Genomic DNA, 20949 nt, shown 5'->3' with positions numbered 1-20949 from the left:
TTGGATATTTGTAGGTCTTCCCATAGTCCACCTTTTAATTTGTATATTCTTCCTTTATTTTGACTTCTGTTATTTTGAAACAAATCTTTTATTTGTAGCTGTTAAATAACTGCTATGATTTTTGTAAAGCCTCATTTACAAATGCATCCAATGATACTGATTGTTTCTCGGTAGATGCAAACTTTGTTTCAGCATTGCTGGTATAGTATTTATCTTTGCTGGTGTGGCAAGTGTCCAGGGGGAAGTTTTTTTTAATCATGTCTGTTAATTTATTATTTTTTGAATATTTTGTAAGTGTTCACATAGACCACCTTATAGTTTTTCTTTTTTCTTTTTGATTTCCTAAAACTTATTGACATGTGCCTTATTTGCTCTGGACACACGTGCTTTATTTGAACTAAAAACAAATATTTTATTTGTAGCTGTCAATGAGCTGTTATGAGACTGGTGTTCATTGTTCAGTAGAATAAAGCTGTTTCACCATTACTTTCATAGCCTGCATTTTTGCCAGCTATTGGTGCCAAAGTGGTTCAAATAAACATGCAAAAAACTGGTTTACTGTCAATGGATGATTTAATGTGTGTGTGGGTGGGGTTATACTCAAAATAGTAAGTTAATACAGGCGATGGTGATCTGAACTCAAAATAGTAAGCTTTTACAGATTTGAAAGTTCCAGTAACTTGAATTAAAAAAACGTAGTTGTCAGAACTTGAAAAGCGTAGCTTCCGCAACTTAATGATTCTAGTTCTTCAAAACGTAAAAAATTAGGTTGAAAGCTTCAACTCAAAAAATCTGTGCAGTCGGTTGCCTTGAAAATTTGAGTTGAACTAACTTTTTCTTTTTTACAATAGACTTGAAAGTTCCAGTAACTTGAATTAAAAAAATGTAGTTGTCAGAACTTGAAACACTTAGCTTAAGCAACTTAATAATTATAGTTCTTCAAAACTTAAAAAATTAGGTTGAAAGCTTCAACTCAAAAAATCTGTGCAGTCGGTTGCCTTGAAAATTTGAGTTGAACTAACTTTTTCTTTTTTACAACAGACTTGAAAGTTCCAGTAACTTGAATTAAAAAAATGTAGTTGTCAGAACTTGAAACACTTAGCTTAAGCAACTTAATAATTATAGTTCTTCAAAACTTAAAAAATTAGGTTGAAAGCTTCAACTCAAAAAATCTGTGCAGTCGGTTGCCTTGAAAATTTGAGTTGAACTAACTTTTTCTTTTTTACAACAGACTTGAAAGTTCCAGTAACTTGAATTAAAAAAATGTAGTTGTCAGAACTTGAAACACTTAGCTTAAGCAACTTAATAATTATAGTTCTTCAAAACTTAAAAAATTAGGTTGAAAGCTTCAACTCAAAAAATCTGTGCAGACGGTTGCCTTGAAAATTTGAGTTGAACTAACTTTTTCTTTTTTACAACAGACTTGAAAGTTCCAGTAACTTGAATTAAAAAAATGTAGTTGTCAGAACTTGAAACACTTAGCTTAAGCAACTTAATAATTATAGTTCTTCAAAACTTAAAAAATTAGGTTGAAAGCTTCAACTCAAAAAATCTGTGCAGTCGGTTGCCTTGAAAATTTGAGTTGAACTATCTTTTTCTTTTTTACAGTGATGAATGTGAAGTTCTATACATGTAGCTCAAAATACCATATATATAATTTACTGACGAGGTGTGCGAGACAATCACATGCGATTTATCATGCAGTCCTTACTTTTAAGTTACATTATGGAGCCAGAGAAAACTGAAATTATATATTGTAAACAGTTATGCAACGCTAATGTGATGCTAACGTGTTGCTAACTTCATGCTTACATGTTGTTTTATAACGTTAAAGGCTTTGGAAGCCACCGGTTTGATAGAATATTTGAAGAGTTTGGTTCCAAAACGCAATAAACGCCATTTTTGAAAAAAAAATGAGTTACTGCCAGAATCAGTATTATATCAGGTCAGTATTAAAAAGTAAAATCTTAATTTTACGCAAAATCCAATATCCGCCGTGTTATTCTGTCATCTTTTCTCCCTTTTTTCCCAAAACGCAATAAACGCCACTCCTCCTTTTTTACAGAATGCAATAAATCCGTTCCAGGAATTACAGCGCACCATTCACGCAATGTAAACAAACAATGGCGGCGCGCTGAGTACACGGAGTCCTAGGGCCTCATTTATAAAGCCTGCGTACGCACAGATTTGATCGTAAAGTGTGCGTAGGCGAAAATCCACGGCAAAGTCCATATTTATAAAAACCGTCTTTGACGTGGAAAAGTGCTTAGCGCCACGTCAGTGTCTGAGCAGACGTACGCACTTTTGCTTGTCTGATTGCTGCAGGTTTTTGGAAATATAAGCCATTCTTGCTGTTTGAAATTGGGTTTAAACATTGACAAGCGCTTTTTATATGTCTGACATTAATTACGCATCGTTTAAAGGCGGAGATCTGAAACTGCTTGGCTGCGCGCACAAGTTCAAGTTCATTTCTGATTTATAGATTTGAAAGGGGTACGTGCGTTTTCTGCGTGTACGTTCGGTTTATGAATCACACGTACGCATTTTTGTTAAATGATCGCAAGATCAAATTTAGGATGGTTTTTACGCAGCATTTTATAAATGAGGCCCCTGGTTTTCCTCTTCTACTTTGTACTTCGTGATCAACAAACAAACAAAAACAAAATAATACTGTAATAGAATTGATAAACCTGTGATGGTTTTCTGTGTCGGGAAAGAAACGTAAGTAATCAACACCTAATAATTTACGCAAGAGGCACTCAGGAGACGGGAGCTTGTTTGCCCGGGCCGACAGCATCAAGTTTCTGTCATGATAACACATTGACCCCAGGGGATCTTATGAAAAACTTTCCATAATTTTACTCAAAGTCAACAAAAATCGAGCAGGACCAAAACATTTTACAGCTGATTGCTGTGAAAAACGTTAAGCGACGACGTCAAGTATAACCGCAGCCATGACAGTGTTCTTAATATGACAAAGTAAGTGTTTTGATTAATTTGTCAAAATGGATTTATTGCGTTTTGGAACCAAACTCTTCAGACATTGTTTGTTGTTTGTTTCCTTAAGTTACAGACACCGGCCCTGTTGGTGTTTGTTTGTTTGTTTGTAGAGTTAAACATGGTAAGGTTCAAATCTCTTAGTCGCTCTGTCTGTTTTTACTAACCTTATAATTAGTGTACAGAAACCAACACTTAGTGTACTTCCATGGGTAACGTTATTTCAACTGTGTATTTTACTTATAAAACAACAGGCCTATCAGAAGAGAGGCTCATGAATATTACTTATTACAGGCCAAAACAACCTGTTTTAAGCAGAGCTCCTGAAAAAGGAGCTGTACAAAATATATAGAGATTGTTTTGGCACTTAAACTGCAAATATATATTCTTAAGGACATCATAACCTAAAAAATAACTGTAAAAAGCCTTATAATATGGGACCTTTCAAGTATTTTTAGCTTAAAAAATTACTTCAATTGGTAAAACCTAAAAACTTTTTTTTAAAGTTATGTATGCTTAGGATGATCCAGCTTTACACTTTTTATATCACAGTTTTAGTTGTAATTTTAATGTAATGTCCCATCCAAACCATATTTTATTTGCCGGGTGGTAAATTCACCCTAGCAGTCTGTCAACGAGTAAATTAATTAACCAAAACAAGCAAAATTATATTGTTAAATAACCCCAGCTAACAGTCTAGGTAAACAAAGTATGGAGCAGATGTACACACTACTGTAGTCTTCTCCTGTGTTACTAATCACAATGTCTGGCTCTGCTACTTGGAGGCCTGAGGTGGTAATATATATATATACAATTTTCCTCAAGTTTTCTAGGACAAATTGCACAGTTTCTGGAAAATGACCTATAAATAAAGTCAGCAGAACTCTGGGAATTTGTCATAAACTATTCACCCGCAGAGCACATCTGCTCTATAATGTAATGGATGAAGCCAGGTTAATGCATGCATTTGATGTGAGAGCAGGAAACATTCTAAAGCCTGACAGCAAGATATCTTCTTGAGTTGTCTCTCTTTGTCGACCTGCCTTAAAGGTGCTTAGTCTTCAAAGTAAAGTGTTTTTCATTTCTCAATGTTCTTTCAATGCAATTCACTCATGGGTTGGAAACACTGGAGTCCCTGAAACATAGAACAATCATTATGAAGATGTTTTCTTGTAAGTCAGCTGTGTGATCCATTTTTTTTATTATTTTCATTTTAAATCATGGTGACAGGTGGAGGATGGAGAACAGCTGACATTTGTTACCTGTTTAACTACAAACAAAAAACATTCAGGATCTCTAGTGAGAAAGGTCACTGTGCAGTCACAAGAATGACTTGCCTAAATCTCCTGTGGTCATTTTTTCTTGCTTTAGTGATTAAACTTTCCACAACTAATGTGCAAGAAATACAAAAAATATATTTTTCCAAAAAATGTTTTAATTGGGTTAGTATTTTTTTATAAGACTTCAATAATGTATATTGTCAGGAGCCATGTATTTCTATATTGTTTTGCATGTATCTGCATTATTGATTGTATAAATGACAGCACCTGTGCATGTCCTAGTCCAAGCTCTTGTCCTGTCCAAGCTAGACTACTGCAATGCGCTACTGGCTGGACTTCCAGCCTGCACAACCAAACCCCTTTAGATGATTCAGAACGCAGCAGCAAGAACGGTCTTCAATGAGCCAAAGAGGGCGCACGTCATTCCTCTTTTTGTCAAGTTACACTGGCTCCTTATAGCAGCTCGCATCAAATTTAAAGCTCTGCTCCTGGCCTTTAAAACTATTCTATTGTTTACATCATTTGTAAGTCGCTTTGGAGAAAAGCGTCTGCTAAATGACTAAATGTAAATGTGCATTTTATAAAACACCAAAGACCACAGTATCAGCTAAAAATCTTCTTTACTGTTCAACTGCAGAAAAAATTACTTACATTTTAAATGGTTTGGTAGTGAGGTTAGAAGTTTGAAAATGTTCAAATATAACACATAATCCAAACTTTATAGTTTGCCTTCTTTAAATTCACCTATGGTGTTTGGAACTTATGCATTTGTATTTTTTCATCTGAATTTGCAGGTCAAAGTTTACCAAACATAACCATTCACAAGCAGCAGAATCTTTCTTTTCTGTTCTTTACATTCGCATGGATATGAATAAAAGTGTTCCTTAGATGTTTTGTGGTGTTTTAAAAGACTTAGTCCATGAATTGATTTAGACTGTGGAAAATTCATTAGACCAGTGCTTCCCAATCGTGATCCTCGAGGACCCCTCACAAAAAGTTAGATGTCTCCTTATTTAACACACCTGATTTAACTACTTTGTGCTACCATACTTACTTGTGTAACTACTCATGCAACAGTCTTTAAATAGGGAAAACATGGTTTGGTGGCTTTTAAATTCATCCCTGTCTGGATCCTAAGGAATGAATAGGGCTAGGCTAAATGCTAACACATTCATGATGCGCTGTTCAAAGATTAAGTGCACGCATTGAAAAAAAATGCGTATGCATTAATTAGTCCAAGTTGAGGTAAGGACATAGTAGAATATTGAAAAACGGTGGTGTTTTCCTTTAAAGACATATTCTCGCATTGCTTTTAATCTGCTCCCTAAGCAGTCCAAGCATGCTTCGGTCCCAAACAGACTACACATAACGTGTATCCATGGAAATGTGGGCAAGGAGAAACACACGATCTAAACTGATTCTTACTCATATCTGGTAGCTCACTAGACATAAAAATTGAGACAGACTTTTGTTTGACATACAATTTCAACATGGCATAAGCTAATATGTTAGCACTTCTCTTTTATACCTTCCAATTACGCTGTCACTCCTGATGTCATCACTCCGCCCCTTTATAAGGGTTTTGTATAGACCATTTCAAAAGATGTGAACAACACTGGTCCAGAAGCACTTCCTGTTTCAGTTTGTGACTGTTTTTGTTATTTCACACATATATCATTATCTTTAAGATGTTTGTTTAACTTTTTGACTAAATTCTATGTGTTCTGTTGGTTGTATTTTATCCCAACGTTTATAAAAAACTGAAACAGGAAGTGCTTCTTGACCAGTGTTGTTTACATCTTTTGAAATGGTCTATAGTTGTACAAAGATTTCACGTGAGCGCAAACGGCTGGTATGTTCTCAAAGTATCATTTCATGAAGCAGCGTGGAGTTCCCTTGAAAGGGAACTTAAAACAGTAGGTAAGTTGACATAACCAAGTTGATTCAAAAGGCCTTATTTTTTAAACTGTGTTTAAGTCCATGTTTAACCCAACCATGGGTTAAAACAAACTATAATTTTTAGTAAGAAAATATATATCCTGTGAGTATTTTGGTAGATTTGACAGCAACATTCTGTAGTATAGTGGTTACACAAATTGCCGTTATTTTATCAAACTGCTAGTACATTAATTCAGTACACTTACTGAGCTAGAGACCATTTCATTTCAGTCCTTCCATACATTTCGAGGTGGGTAATTTGTACGACCACACTTTTACCCCTGTGACATTGAGCTTGGGGCGAAGTAAGGGGCAAGATTTCATAATTGTTATTTAATAACCTTACATTTTTACAAGTTCTATGAATTAGCCAACTCGTAATGTATGAATTCTCGTGAGATCAGCCTTGTGTATAGGTGCATATCAATACAAGATCCAAAACATTTATCTTAAATGAATAGAAAAGAAACATGTAGCACTTTCGAAAGAAGGGTTGATTTAATTTAAAACATCCTGTAGCCCAAAATTACTTTGATATCAGTCCCTTTGATAACAGTAACCAAAGTAAATAGATTCTGTGCTGTAACCATCAAGTGTCCCATACTGGCATCAGCGCACATCAATGTTCCTTCAAATTATAATCACAAAATTACTCAAGCATCAATCAAACCATGTAAACCATGTTTCTTTATTAAAGATTAAGAAACTCCAAGCAGCATATTCATAAATAAAATAAGAGTCTCCCTCAGATGTAATGTTACAGACTATGCTATGATAAGATATATTTTGTTGGATATTGGGCATTTTCATTAAAAAGAAAGGGGCATATGCGTAAGGCAGTGAAGACACAACCCTACAAAATACACAGGACATCCTTACCACCCTCTGTCGGCACCTCAAAGCCACAGGTTGTTACACAGTGTAATATATCACTTTGGTTCACATTAGTAACTACTCTGACTTGTACAAAATATACAGGATACAACCTTGAATAGTGACTGACAAGCATGTGAAATCGCTTCGGAAACTGGTCGATGTGCTCCAAAAATGTCTTTTCCGTTGTGATTCAGGGAACGTTAAGCAGTCAAACAGGAAAACACAGGTAGCTGTGAATGGAGTGAATATACTGTATAAGGTCATTCTGCTTTAAGTCACAACAAAACACATCTGAGATTCATGATCAGTCTGGACCGCCTGAAAATTTTTAGAAAGAACATGTAAAAAAGTTCAATTGTACAGTAAAAAATATTCTTACAGGTGGGTTAGGATTATTTAGAATTGCCTGTGATATTATCCAGATGTTTAAGAATTTGGAATAGTACACCAATAACACCCTTACAAAAATCAACCATGTTTTTCTCTTTTGTTATTTTTGTGTATTTATTACCTTTAGCAAAACCATGGTTTTAGTACAGTAACAACGATTTGTTTTGATACCATATAACCACTTTGTAGTAAAACCATGGCAACTTATGTTTTAATTAGAAATGAAGATATCACATAAAGATTTGTAATTATGAAAATCAATACTAGAATTTTTTTATTATCCGTGTGAGGTGAGTGTATTACAGTAAAACTGAATTGTTGTATGAATATCAGAGAAACAACGTTATTACAGCTCTTTCACAAACAATACCAATTTGACAGAACAAATCTCCTTGATTTGCAAGAATTGAAAGTGACATAGTTCTTGTACGTTTCAAGCATACAGATGTTCTCTCTGGGCTGGTTGTGCTCACACATTGATGATGTCACCAGACAAAAAGAAAAATATGAAACTCAAAAACTTTGCTCAGTGCTGTTGTTTCGACAGAGATGTTTTAGTTTGCTTGTGACATAAAAGCTACGGCTTTTATTTTGAATTATTTTTGCTCAGTTAGCAAGCCAACAACATCCACTTAATGCAAACACATAATCTTTACCAGTAAACCAAAGAACAGAAAATGAGGCAAAATCTGACAAAGGAATTACTCGTAAATCAATGAAATAGCCACAGCAGGTATTGGTGATCTGTGGATGTTTATGACTGTAAAAGGGGCACATGATTATCAGCTTCCAGGTTTCAGTAGCAATGTATGACTATCTAGTAACAAATTGTGGAGAGACATCTTTTATTTCGGCACTTAGAAAACAATCACAATGAATTTAAGTCTTTACCCATAGAGAACAAAATTCACAAAGCCATTCAAACAGTCGTTTTTGAATTCTTTTTATATGTCCATTTTTGTTTTTCATTAGATTTTGTAACTTGACTTCAAAAATTGTGAATATTCAAAATACACTTTTTACTTACTTTGCTCTTTCAGTATTTACAAATATGTACAAGAAAAATTTATTTTTCATGTTTTTCGTAATAAAAATCTCTACGTACGTTCTTTTTTTAATGCTTTTTACACATTTCAATCCAACTTTTACAGTTGCCCAAGCTCCATCCGCACCTCCTGGTCGTCCTCTGAAAAGCAAATGTGAGGCTGCCCATAATGACGAGTGCCTTAGATGGATGTACTATGAGTGGGATCAATAGCTTCTGGGATGGGTCCTCCTGGTACCGACTGGTAGGACATTGGCATGGGCGTCTTGGGACTCTGTCGGAATAGGCCCCCGTTGGGAGCCCTGTGTTTGCATTGGATGGAGGGCAATGTGGAGCTGCTGAGAGGAAGGGGCAGGGTCCTGCCAGGACCCTGGGCCAGTGTCCGGCCCACCCCATGTGCTTGCTCCGGAATGAAGGTGCTCACAGACAGTCCCTTGCCCGGGTAGTCTCGCACAGCTTCCCGCTGCTGGCTGGGTGGCATGCTGCCGATGTCCAGGGCAGAGATCTCGATAGATGGTGCGGGGATCTGCTTGTGTGCCATGTCCTCGTCCATAAGACTGTTCATACGCCGATGCACCTGTTCCAGGTTTACCTCCTTGTCCTAGAGAAGGGCAGAGAAGGGGAGGACAGAGAGGCTGAGACCTGGTGTTCCTAGACACTGTCCATGCAAGTAAGGTTTATTTTAGTAAATGCAGGGTGTGCACTAAAAGGCTCGATAACAAGTTCAGCTACTAGGATGATGTTTGAAAGAGTAATGTATAGAATGTGCACCTTGAAATCAAATTTGGCCAGGGGGCATATAAAATAATCATGCATGAAAAGGCCAATGTGGAAAGTTTCACAAATTTCATGAATTCCTGTTAATAACAAAGTTGTACACGTGCTCATCCCCTAGCCTGTTTGTTTTCTCTTGGCAATGTGAACAATCATATAATTTATGCAAAAAGTCACTGCATTAAATAATTAGTGCTGGAGCCAATCTCCATACAAAAAAAAAAACGCATTGCCCTTGATGCATTACTTTACAAACATTCTTTGTGCAAATATGTGAATACAAATGTTTTAGCTATGCAAGACAGATTATTATGTTGCATTCCGAATGTTGCCATTTATATATTATAAAAATCCCCATGAAATCAAAACAGACAATTCAAAAGATTGTATTTGAAATATCACAAACTTCTGTTTACAGGGACTTTAAACAAAAAATTTTCCCCTCTAACTTTTGTATTATCATGCTAGATACCAGCTTGGAAAAGTTAAATGCAAGAATTCATGTTAAGTAGGTGCAAAGAAACCACACACTTCCTATGTGCTGGCCAAGCATTCAAGTCTGCTTTTGCTATCAAAGTTGTTTCTTCTTCCATTAGTCCTGATAGTGTAACATTACTGTTCTTAGTGTTTTATCTCGAATCCTTATGAAAAACCAGAGGAAAACTGATTTATCAACGTGTCAAATCCAGGCACAAGATAACCCACTGTGCAGTATGTGTCCCTGGGGGTCTTGCTTGCACATAAGAGTCCCAAACTGTATGCGCATGGAAAACAACATTTCTGTTGTTGACAGTATCGGTGTAAATTTATGCTGCTATGAAAGCAGACATTACTTTTTAAACCTGATATACAGTAACAGAGAATAGCAGGTCAGAAAGTGTGTTACGTGTTAAGTATCAACCCCAAATGTTTAACTGGATGACTGTTTTAGATATAAACAGCATGTAAACATGTGTAATAAGTTTTCAAATATTAAGTACTACTTTAAAATATTGAGACATCTTAAGTAGTAGCAAAATCACTAAATATGCAACTAGAAACATTGCATATTTACGTTGTAACTGAAGCACACAAGTGATGCTGTGGTTCATGTGACTGGCACATACGAGTTGTTTTCAGGTCTAAGTAAAAAATTAAAATAAATAATAACTCCTTACATTTATATAGCGCTTTTCTCAGTACCCAAAGCGCTTTACATATGAACAGGGGAATCTCCTCAACCACCACCAATGTGCAGCATCCACCTGGATGATGCGACTGCAGCCATGTTGCGCCAGAACGGCCACCACACACCAGCTTATTAGTGGAGAGGAGATAGAGTAATATAGCCAATTAGTATGAGGGATGATTAGTAGGCCAATGGGCAAGTTTGGCCAGGATGCCAGGGCACACCCCTACTCTTTTTCAAAGGACATCCTGGGATTTTTAATCCAAAGGATGGTCCTTTTTTGACAGAATAGTGTCCCCTTCACTATACTGGGGTGTTAGGACCCACACAGACCACAGGGTGAGCACCCCCTGCTGGTCTCACTAACACCACTACCAGCAGCAACCTGGTTTTCCCAGGTGGTCTCCCATCCAAGTACTGACCAGGCTCAGCCCTGCTTAGCTACAGTGGGCAAGCTGTCTTGGGATACAGGGTGAAATGGGACACAAGTACTCAAATGGGACACATAAGTTAAATTGTAATCCACAGTGGTTTCACGCAGTCCGAACCGAACGTCTGAGCAAGCGCACAGCCAAGGTTGCCAGCTTTGTGTATCAAAACCATCCCCATGAACATTTAAAACTAGTCCAAAAGAATTCCAATGACTATACACAGTCCAAATACCAATAACTAAACCGGTGCTATTTGAGATCACCCTACACATTCCGTGGCTGAGCCCAGGTGAACCACACCCAATCCCACGTTTGCAAGCTGACTAGGGTGCAATTAACCAAACCGCACCCGGGCACGGTACTGGGGGATTACACTACTCAAACGAACCAGGCCTTGGAGGTCAAACGTGCTCGGGTGTAGTTTGGTTGGGATAATGTGAGCGCACCTTTAGAGGACTTTGCTGAAAATTCGACGTGATGTTTAGTGGATTGTAACAACAAAGTGGTTTTAGGATTAAGTGGATTTAAAGCACATGTATTTTATGAACATATGATATGTGCCGAGAGCATCTGAGCTCCTAAGATGTTGTTATGAAGAATAGACAAATTCTCAAGAGAGTATCAACATCCACCACAGTGATTTTTTTGTTAATAAATTCAAAAGGTGAATAACGCCCAAATATCTTTACAATTGCGTTTGTGTACTTCTGAAACCGCACAGTTAGTTTAAACTGCTATGCAGATTTTTTTGCCTAAGCCAACAACATCATGGACATGCTAGACCTTATGCTTGTTGTACAGTTTCAGCCACAATCCAACTATTATATGATAAAGAATCAATATGTATTCAATTGTGACATGTATGGTATAGTGAGGATGTTGCAGATGCCAGATATGGTGTTTTTGGAGTTTCATTAGCTGCTTTGTTCCTTGGGGCCAGCTGGATCTCTAAATCTGTCCTTGATAAGAAAAAAAATCATTAAATTATTGGAGAGTACAGAAAGAAAGTAGAAATCTTTTAGTTGGTGGAACACAATAGCGTTAAGCGCAGCAGTTCAAGGAAAGAGGTGGAGGCCATCTAGTCTCTTTTGAAGCCGAAATACACTTTTCTATCTGAATTCATGCAAATCGTGATATATACTAGTCAACATTTGAAGTGGATCAAAAAAGTTTATTAAAGTTGTCCTAAGACAAGAACGGGTGTTAGGGATTGGTTTTATGTAAACTTTTATGAATGGTTTTGATCCACTTCGAATGTTGACTAGTGTACTTGATCTGTATGTCGTTATTACATTTTGAATCATGCAACAGAAATACAGCTTGGCTCCACCAGCACACCGGATGCACACTGATAAACAGAATTATTTCTCAAAATCTAATAGTATCCTCAAACATTTAGATTAATGAAGCACTGCGGCATGAAATGCAAAGACACATCAGAGGGTAATAAAGCTTTTGGGAGGGATGGGGCAGCACTAGAATTGCAAAGCAATTGCACTGGGCAAATTAGTCGGTCACGTTTGGTTGAAGCAGACTTTTCATTAGAAAGATTTCCAAGGGGATACATGCCTTTACGCACTGTTCACAATCTCATCGCAGTTCAGTAATCCTATTTGTCTTACCTAATGAACAGAAGAATGGGGTGAAAATCTGAGATACTGTTAATATTATAAAAAGGTATAGTGATGTAAGAAGTTAAGCCATGCAATAAAAAAATTATGATGAGAAACATTAATGCCAAAGAAGTATTCAAGTACTGATTTCTCTAATTGTTAAACCTCTGTTACGGTTAAAGCATTGTTATTACTTCAAATAAGGGACAATGGGCAAGACTCAATATGAATGCTCTGGAGTTCAATATGAATGGCCACCTTCCAGTTAAAAGAACCAATCATTAATCGATAAGGACTGATATTTTTCTATGGAAGGGGCTCTATACAGCTTTTGCTTGCAAACTTGCATGCACTAATATGGCCTTGAGAAAAGGTGTTTTTTAGCGCAATTTGTGTACACTTAATTGTCAGGTTAAAATGTTGGTCAAAATGATGGCCATCCTTCCCTTTTTAAGTACACATGACGAATGAAATAATTGGGCATTGCAAGCATTACAAACATGGCCAGGGTATATAGGTTATCTGTAGGAGCTATGGGTTATGTTTACACCCAGTTCAATTACTGAGATATGCAAAAGCTACAAACCTAATTCTATGACAAATAAGACTTACTGAGTGCTGTATAAACTGTTTGACCAATCATTTGCCTGTCATTTCAAATAATGTGATACCGTCCTGCAGTACTGTAATATGATTTGTGCGTCACCTGAAACTGAAAACACCCATTGGTGTCAAAGTTAAACAGATATATGCACTGAACAAGAGACTATTCACTCTTACCCCACCATTGACAAGTTATCTCGTCAATTAAGAAAATAAAAACGCATCCTTGCCAATGATGAGTTTTTACGGCAATCCATAGTTCTGTTATTATCCACTAGGTGGGGATCTTACCTAACTTATAAAACAATTAAGCACCCACTGATCCACAAACATTAAAAACTCTGTGTACAGGGGTGCTGCTAAGGATTTTGGGCCCCATGAAAAAAATCTTGACAGAGCCCCCAACACAGCTGAGATTTTTTTCATATTAATTTACATAAAATCATGCGCTTTTATGGTATTTTGACTACCAATGGGGTGAGAAAATTATACTTGAATTAAGTGTTTAAGAAAAAAGAAATCTTATTTCACAATTTTTTTCTCACCCCATTGGCAGATGATTTTGCTTGTTTTAAGGACAATTTCACTCAAATTGTATATTAATTTGTCTTAAAACTAGACTCATTTACTTAGGTCATTTTGCTCATCAAGTAAAAGCATCTTAATTTAAGAATTTTTTGATATTTTTATTTGAAAACAAGACAAAAATACTAAGAAAGTCATTTTTTGCAGTGTTGAACGTTTAAAGGACAAGTTCGGTATTTTAGACTTAAAGCCCTGTTTTCAGATTGTTTATGGTGAAATAGAATGGTTTTGACTGAAATTTCGACATTTGCGGGTGCCCTGAGAATTTTCGCGTGTTTGTGTTTCAGCTCAGACCTCTGCAATGGGTTTAATGGTGCACTGGAACAATCCTTCCTAAAATGCATTAAACTTTCGTTTACAAAGATGTGAAACTCACCGAGTGGTCAGGGGTGTTCACTGATATGCTCACACAAAAATCGCTGCAAAAGATGCTTTCCAACAGCTGTTTTAGCATTCGTTGTTAACTTGTGGACCTATTTTTCCAAACGCCTCACACCCGTACATTCTTCCGCTTAGAGCTTGAATAATATACACTCCAGCCCAGGTGGTGGCGCTAATCCGCCTTTGCCAATTGCAAGAATAGAAACAAAGTTCCCGGCGCGGAGTAATACCGTACCTCACAGGACATCTAATACAAGTCCATGGGGCTGGTAAAAACTACGATAAAACCTGTTGGAATGCGTCTTTTGGAGCGATTTTTGTGTGAGCATACCAGTGAACACCCCTGACCACTCGGTGAGTTTCACGTCTTTGTAAACGAAAGTTTAATGCATTTTTGGAAGGATTGTTCCAGTGCACCATTAAATCCATTATAGAGGTCTGAGCTGAAACACAAACACGCGAAAATTCTCAGGGCAGCCGAAAATGTCGAAATTTCAGTCAAAACCATTCTATTTCACCATAAACAATCTGGGGCCGTATTCACAAAGAATTTTAAGGCTAAAAGTAGCTCCTAACTGGCGAATTTAGGAGCAACTCCTAAAAATACTGGGCGTGTCACTCCTAAATTTAGGACTCCTAATTTTTTTCACTAAGAGTAATTCACAAAGCATTTTAGCCCTAAAAGTAGCACCTAAGTCTGGGACAGCTTAAAAGAAGTCGAGAGGACTCCTAACTCACTAAGACCTATTCACAAAGGATCTTAAAATGTCTTAGGTGCTGATCCTCCTTAACATGGACAGTTTCACCAACTCAAAAGCATTGCACATACTTAAAAGCACACTTTAATGTAAGCATATTGTTTATAACATTTGTTTCATAATTCATTACATTCATGGCAAGCAGGAAGTTTTTTAGAATTACATGAAACAATAATGAAATTAAATATTTAATATTATAGGCATACCTGTTGCCATGCTAGTCTGTTTAAAGACTGCAATCTCAACCCTCTACTGCGATTGTAATGCAATGCATACCACCGCCTCTCGCAGTCGTCCGGGGTCCGCGACACAAGCGGGAATGCTGCATTGATCTGCAACAAATCCTCTCCCATCAGTGATGCGCGGGTTGATCCGAAATGAGCGGATGCCTGAGGTCTCCCGCAGATTTTTTGCGGTCCGACTTGCGGGCGGGTTAGTTGAAAACGTTGGTCGGGTGCCGGTTGTTTTGTACATTGACCCGCGCATCATTGTCTCGCATGTCTCACGCTTAGTTTTGCTTGATATCTCAGTGCCGAATTTCCCTTTTATTACGTTTCTTTTTTCCAGCAGTAACTGATCCTTTATCCAGTTGGGCTTTCTTTTCCGTTTTGGCGAGTTCATAATCCACCGTCATTTATTTATTACATTAGGATTCTTCAATATGGGCAACATTTACTTGCTTTAAGTAGTCTATTTAGGCTAATAGAATGTCAATTAATCAAACAAGTGTTAATGTAATGTCGTTTTTTATTATTAGGCAATTGGCGGTTTTCATTTGGGTATTAGGCTACCTTGATTTAATTTAATTTCATTCACGACTTTTCTTTAATATATGCATTTCAATGGCATTACTATTATTATTTTGTGTAGGACACAGACATATTTCAATGTTGTAATTCCATGATTTGGTGCGTCTGTGTTATGTTATGTTATGTTACGCATGACAGCCCTGTCATCTAACAACCAATCACCGTGGTCATTGCGAGGCAGCTCGTGCATGAGAATTGACGTCATCCGTAGCAACGAAGACTCACTCTTAGTTTAGGAGTTATCATTTTTCCTTACTAAAAGTAGGTCTGAAAGGCGTTGTGAATAACTTTTAATAGAAAACTCCTAGCTAAAATCTTTTAGTGCGATTTAGGAGTACTCTTAGTGGTAAGATAAAATGCTTTGTGAATACGGCCCCCGAAAACAGGGCTTTAAGTCTAAAATACCGAACTTGTCCTTTAACTAAAACTGTGTATTGTTATTTTTCCAGTGTTTTCTTGACTAAAAATGGGGAGAAAATTTAGTTCCCTTATCATGGACTTTTAACAATAGAATGGCCACCAGCAGTCATTTTAACTGCAACATTTAAACTTATGCATTGCAAAAAATTATTTTCAAGAAAAAAAATTCTTAGTCTTTTTTCTTGTTTTCAGAAAAAAATTCTAAAAAATCTTAAATTAAGATGCTTTTTCTTGATGAACAAAATGACCCAAGAAAATACGTCTAGTTTTTTAGACTAAAAATATTACATTTAAGGGATTTTGTGCATAAAACAAGCAAAAAAATCTGCCAATGGCGTAAGGAAATTTTGATTTAATTTTTCTTGAATTTAGTGTTTAAGAAAAATTTTCACGATTTTTTTCGCTTGTTTTATGCACAAAATCACTTAAATGTAATATTTTTGGTCTAAAAACTAGATTCATTTTCTTTGGTCTTTTTGCTCATGATGAAAAAGCATCTTCATTTAAGAAATTTTAGATATTTTTACTGAAAACAAGACAAAAATACTAAGAATTTTTTCCTTGAAAATAATTTTTTGCAGTATGGTAATTATCTTTAACACTAGAACGAACAAGGCGTCATTTTGACAGTTTTGAAATTTGCATAGTCAATAACTTTGTCTAAATAAATCATAAAGCCTTGCCGCTCCCTGACTTTTCCTAAAACTACATGAATTGTCATTAAAACTAGTCTAAATATTTATTGTGTGAATAAAAACAGAAATATAATCATTTCTATCTATAACGTCCACAGGCAGTCATTTTGCTGGATTATACAATTTGGGCGGACTGAACCATTTTATGATAATTGAGAGGGGGGAAAGGGGCCCACGGATGTTTTTGTTTCCTAAACAAATAAAAACAAAATGATACCAGGAAACAGCAAATAGAATAATTTAAAGTTAATACTATTAAATACTTTTTTAGCACCACAATTTTGGGGGCTTCTCTAGGCCCCCTCTTGTGGGCCCCGAGAATCGTCATTGTTTACCCCCCCCCCCCTTTACAGTGCCCCTGACTGTGTATGTTAGATTATCGCTTTGAATCTGATCTCCAACCAAAGTTCTTTACAAAAATGCAATTATCTCAGCTTTTTGTTCATTTTTTTATTTGTGAAGAAACCTACCCATATATGAGAGGTGATAAAATGAGAACAAATGAAGATAAGATTAAAAAAAATTGTTGCTGTTTTTGAGTAAAAGCAGGTCTGTTCTTTTTTTGACAAAATTTATGTTCATATATTTAAAGAAGACAACCATTAAACTTTTGTGAAAATCATAAAAAATGCTGGCTCTGGCAACTTAAAAAAAAATGCTGGTGGGGAAAGAGTTAAAGTGATTGGGTCCAGTATCATTGGTCTTAAAAGTGTATTTGTCTTGTCCCACATACAATGGTTCCCACCCACATGGAGAACACTTTCACTAGTGCTGTTGTGTCAGACGAAGAGCTCGACACTCAGTTATAGCATTCAAAGCCCTAGATGAATATTAACGATTTTTTATTTATGTGAAACCTTAAAGTGGACCCTTTTTATTAAATATGAGTCTGAGGATGATTATGCTTTTTTGAAATGCCTTTAGTCAATGTCACTATGGTTACAACTGTTATTCATCAAGCTATCACAAAAATAGATGGGGGTAGCTTTGGTTAATTGTTTGTAAAGCCGACATTGAATGTGCTTTTGTAAGCTCTTGTATAAACTTGTAGAAAGGAGAATTTAGAAGTCACATCTGTTAACAGATATGGTTATCAATCCAGAACACAGAATGAGTAAATGTAGCAATTATCTTCTCAGTAAACACCCACAGGAGAAATAAGTGATGAGATGACAGTTTTATTTGTAATGAATTGTTTAATAGTTCAGGTTTAGTTAAACGGTCATTGTTTCATACCTCTTAAATTATATCTCTCTGTCTCTGTTTGCAGGTATGTGATGAATAATTTTCAAAGTAATTATTATTTTTTAATCTCTTTTAATTATATGCCAATTATGCAGACATCCCTCACTGATTCATTAAAGGAAATCCACACTTATTAAATCATAAGTGCCACAATGAGTAGAATTCTTATTAAAATCTGTTCACAATCACCTTGCATTGGCTTTACGCCTCAACAAATAAATGTCACCAATTTACCAGCAGTAGTGTTTTGTATGCAAGCTTAGACTGAACTGGAAAACATTTAATATTGTTGATGGCTTGATATGCTGTCAAGAATGTGTGTTCAACGCGGGAAATATGGAAGGGTGCAATTCTGAAACCCAACAGAATGACTAGAAAGGTGGATCTAAATGAAACGAAAACTAAAGGAAACTAAAAAAATCTATCTTTAATGTTAAATGGCTCCTGCATAGTCTGTGCTAATAATACCCAGCCAATCAGAGAAGAGGCCTACAATTCTATTCTGACCTGTGTCAATAGCTTCTGCTTCATCCCAGTCTTTTTCTCTCTCTCTCCAAATGTCCTTGCTCCCCTCCGATGAAGCAGTAGCAATATCATTATATGTCAATGGACCAGAAACCCTTGCCAGTCTGTAATCCTTAGTAACCTGCATGAGATCATAAACAAATGAAGAATAAATGGAAAATAGCAAAAAGGTATATGTAAATAAATTCATAAAAGTTTTCCACATTGACATATACTGTAATTGCAGTCACACAGTGAATTACTAGGGATTATTGACTGTTGGGCTCATTTTTTTTCTTGGTATCTGAGCAGACAGACTGTAATGCAAGCACCCGATTTGCCGACACTTTAGTTTACGGATCCACGTCAACCCCTTTCAGTATATTGCATGCATTCTCATCATGAATAAAGCTTTAGGGAATGTCTACTGAACTGAGGTAATAACCTAAAGTAATTATTCAGATATCTAAAAGTTGGTGAGGTGAACAGTTTATAAATTTGAAAAGAACAGCAAAGCGGACATTAAATTCCCGGCAAGAAAAGCACTTAAGGATATAAAGTGTTGTCTAAAACACTAAATGGATGAAAGAGCAGACTGAGGAAGAGATGCCCCTTAAATGGTTGCCAAAGATTTTCTACTGCACAATTCTGGCTAATGGAAAGATTTTTACTGCTTAGCCTTTGCCAAAGTGCAAGGTGCTCTGCAAAAGCGTGGTATTTGAGGTCTTTTTATGAGCTATTTTTGAGCTAAAATTTCTGGTACTTGTTTGGATGTTCCACTTAATTAGCACAATAGAGCGAAATCAGTTTACCGGAGTTGACGACCTTGAAGAAAATGAGTGCACTGCTCTTAATTTTAATTCAAAGAAAACTATATAACTGGTTCAGTATAGTAACTTTGTTCCAAAACCCAGTGGGCCGCTAACCTGAACAGCATTTTAAGGTTGCCAAAGGTACACATCCAAATCAAGCACATCCAAAAGGTTTGAAATTTTATATTTCTAAGGCAGCACTATGTGTCTAAAATGGACAAGGAAATATCACCATGCATTGCAGCAACCTCAATAAAAAAAATAGTGGATGAGTTAAAAGAAATAAAAAAAAACATGAAAGAATGGATTAATTCACTGTCAGAAAAAATTGACAAAAAATGCCCCCTAGCTCTCACGGGGCTGGTTTTATTTCTAAAAGTACATTTTGTCACCTAAGGAGTGCACCTTAGTACCTCAAAGCTACAGTATATATTGGTACCAAAGAGTGCATATTAGTACCTCAAAGGGTACATATTGTGTATATATCTGTACCCAAATGGAACATATTGGGATATTTTTAAAGAGTATTGTCCGAGTGACAGCTTTTTTCTGACAGCATACAGATATTTCTATTAAAACAGAACGTGATACAAAAATAGACATAACAGTCTATCAACACACTAACTCTACTTTGTACCTACCAGCCGATCAACCACACAAAGAATGCAGCCAATCACAAGGGATTGATTCAAAGCCAATATCACAACCACTCAGAATGGGACATTCCATACCTCCCAGAAAGATGCTGTTCTGCCTTGCATAGGTTAAAGGTCAAATGTTGTTAATTATGTAGAAAAAAAACTCACATGTTTGGTAAATAAAATTAATTCTAAATCAATCTATTTGATATAAATGATTCTTTTGGTGTTTCATCTTACACAACATTTATGCATTCGGCAAACAGCAACTTACAGTGCCTTCAAGGTACAGTATACATTTTGCTTCAGTACATGCATTCATGGGATTTAAACCCATGACCTTAATTGTTGCTAGCATCAGCTGAGCAACATAAACTGTGCTAGTGTACGTATGCTTTACGAATTAAGAAAATTTATTTTGATTGTATTATCTGTTATACCAACATGGTTTAACCTACTTCTTAATTTATTTTGTGCGTCATTATTATTTGATTTTATCTAATTTTCTCATATAAATTAGCCTATTTGTCGTATTATTAATAGAGTTTTCATATTCAACACAGTGGCGGGCGGTGACTTCTCTTTCGAGATGCACAAATTCAAAATATGTGTCCGTTGCATCATGTAAACCATGTAAATCATGCTTCATGTCAAAATATGTGTTAAAGGGTTTATGATAAAAGAGATGCTCATGTTCACAAAATACTCGCAAGACACTAACTTAACAGTAAACTCTGTTTATACATGAGATTAAGCGAGTATCTGGCAAAAGTGAGTGTCTCTTTTATCATAAACCCCTTCGCCACACACAGACGGCCTAAATATATGTTGTGATGAGCTTTGCATTGTGTGCCCTCCAAAAAAAAGTCAATGGCCACCACTGTTCAACAACTGCTGTAATACTAAATGTACTACGGTATATGTACCTTTATGGAGCTAACTCATGCATATGTTTTAATCTGACTGGCTGTGTTATCAAGGGCGAGA

At 36.3% G+C, this 20949-nt stretch overlaps 1 protein-coding gene across 1 annotated transcript in view; it reads right to left on the bottom strand.

Annotated features, from left to right (window-relative positions):
• Window positions 1–8217: 8217 nt before the first annotated feature.
• Window positions 8218–20949, bottom strand: part of grid1b (glutamate receptor, ionotropic, delta 1b) — a 414521-nt gene continuing 401789 nt past the window's right edge. The window contains 3 exon segments of the mRNA XM_065242651.2: window positions 8218–9127; window positions 18516–18558; window positions 18560–18654. Of these exon segments, the coding sequence (XP_065098723.1) occupies window positions 8708–9127; window positions 18516–18558; window positions 18560–18654 (558 nt within the window). The 3' untranslated portion in view covers window positions 8218–8707.

This window comes from Paramisgurnus dabryanus, chromosome 1, assembly GCF_030506205.2.
Source record: "Paramisgurnus dabryanus chromosome 1, PD_genome_1.1, whole genome shotgun sequence".
Lineage (NCBI taxonomy): Eukaryota > Metazoa > Chordata > Actinopteri > Cypriniformes > Cobitidae > Paramisgurnus > Paramisgurnus dabryanus.
Note: the sequence above shows the minus strand (reverse complement) of the source record. Positions and strands in the feature narration are given on the sequence as shown.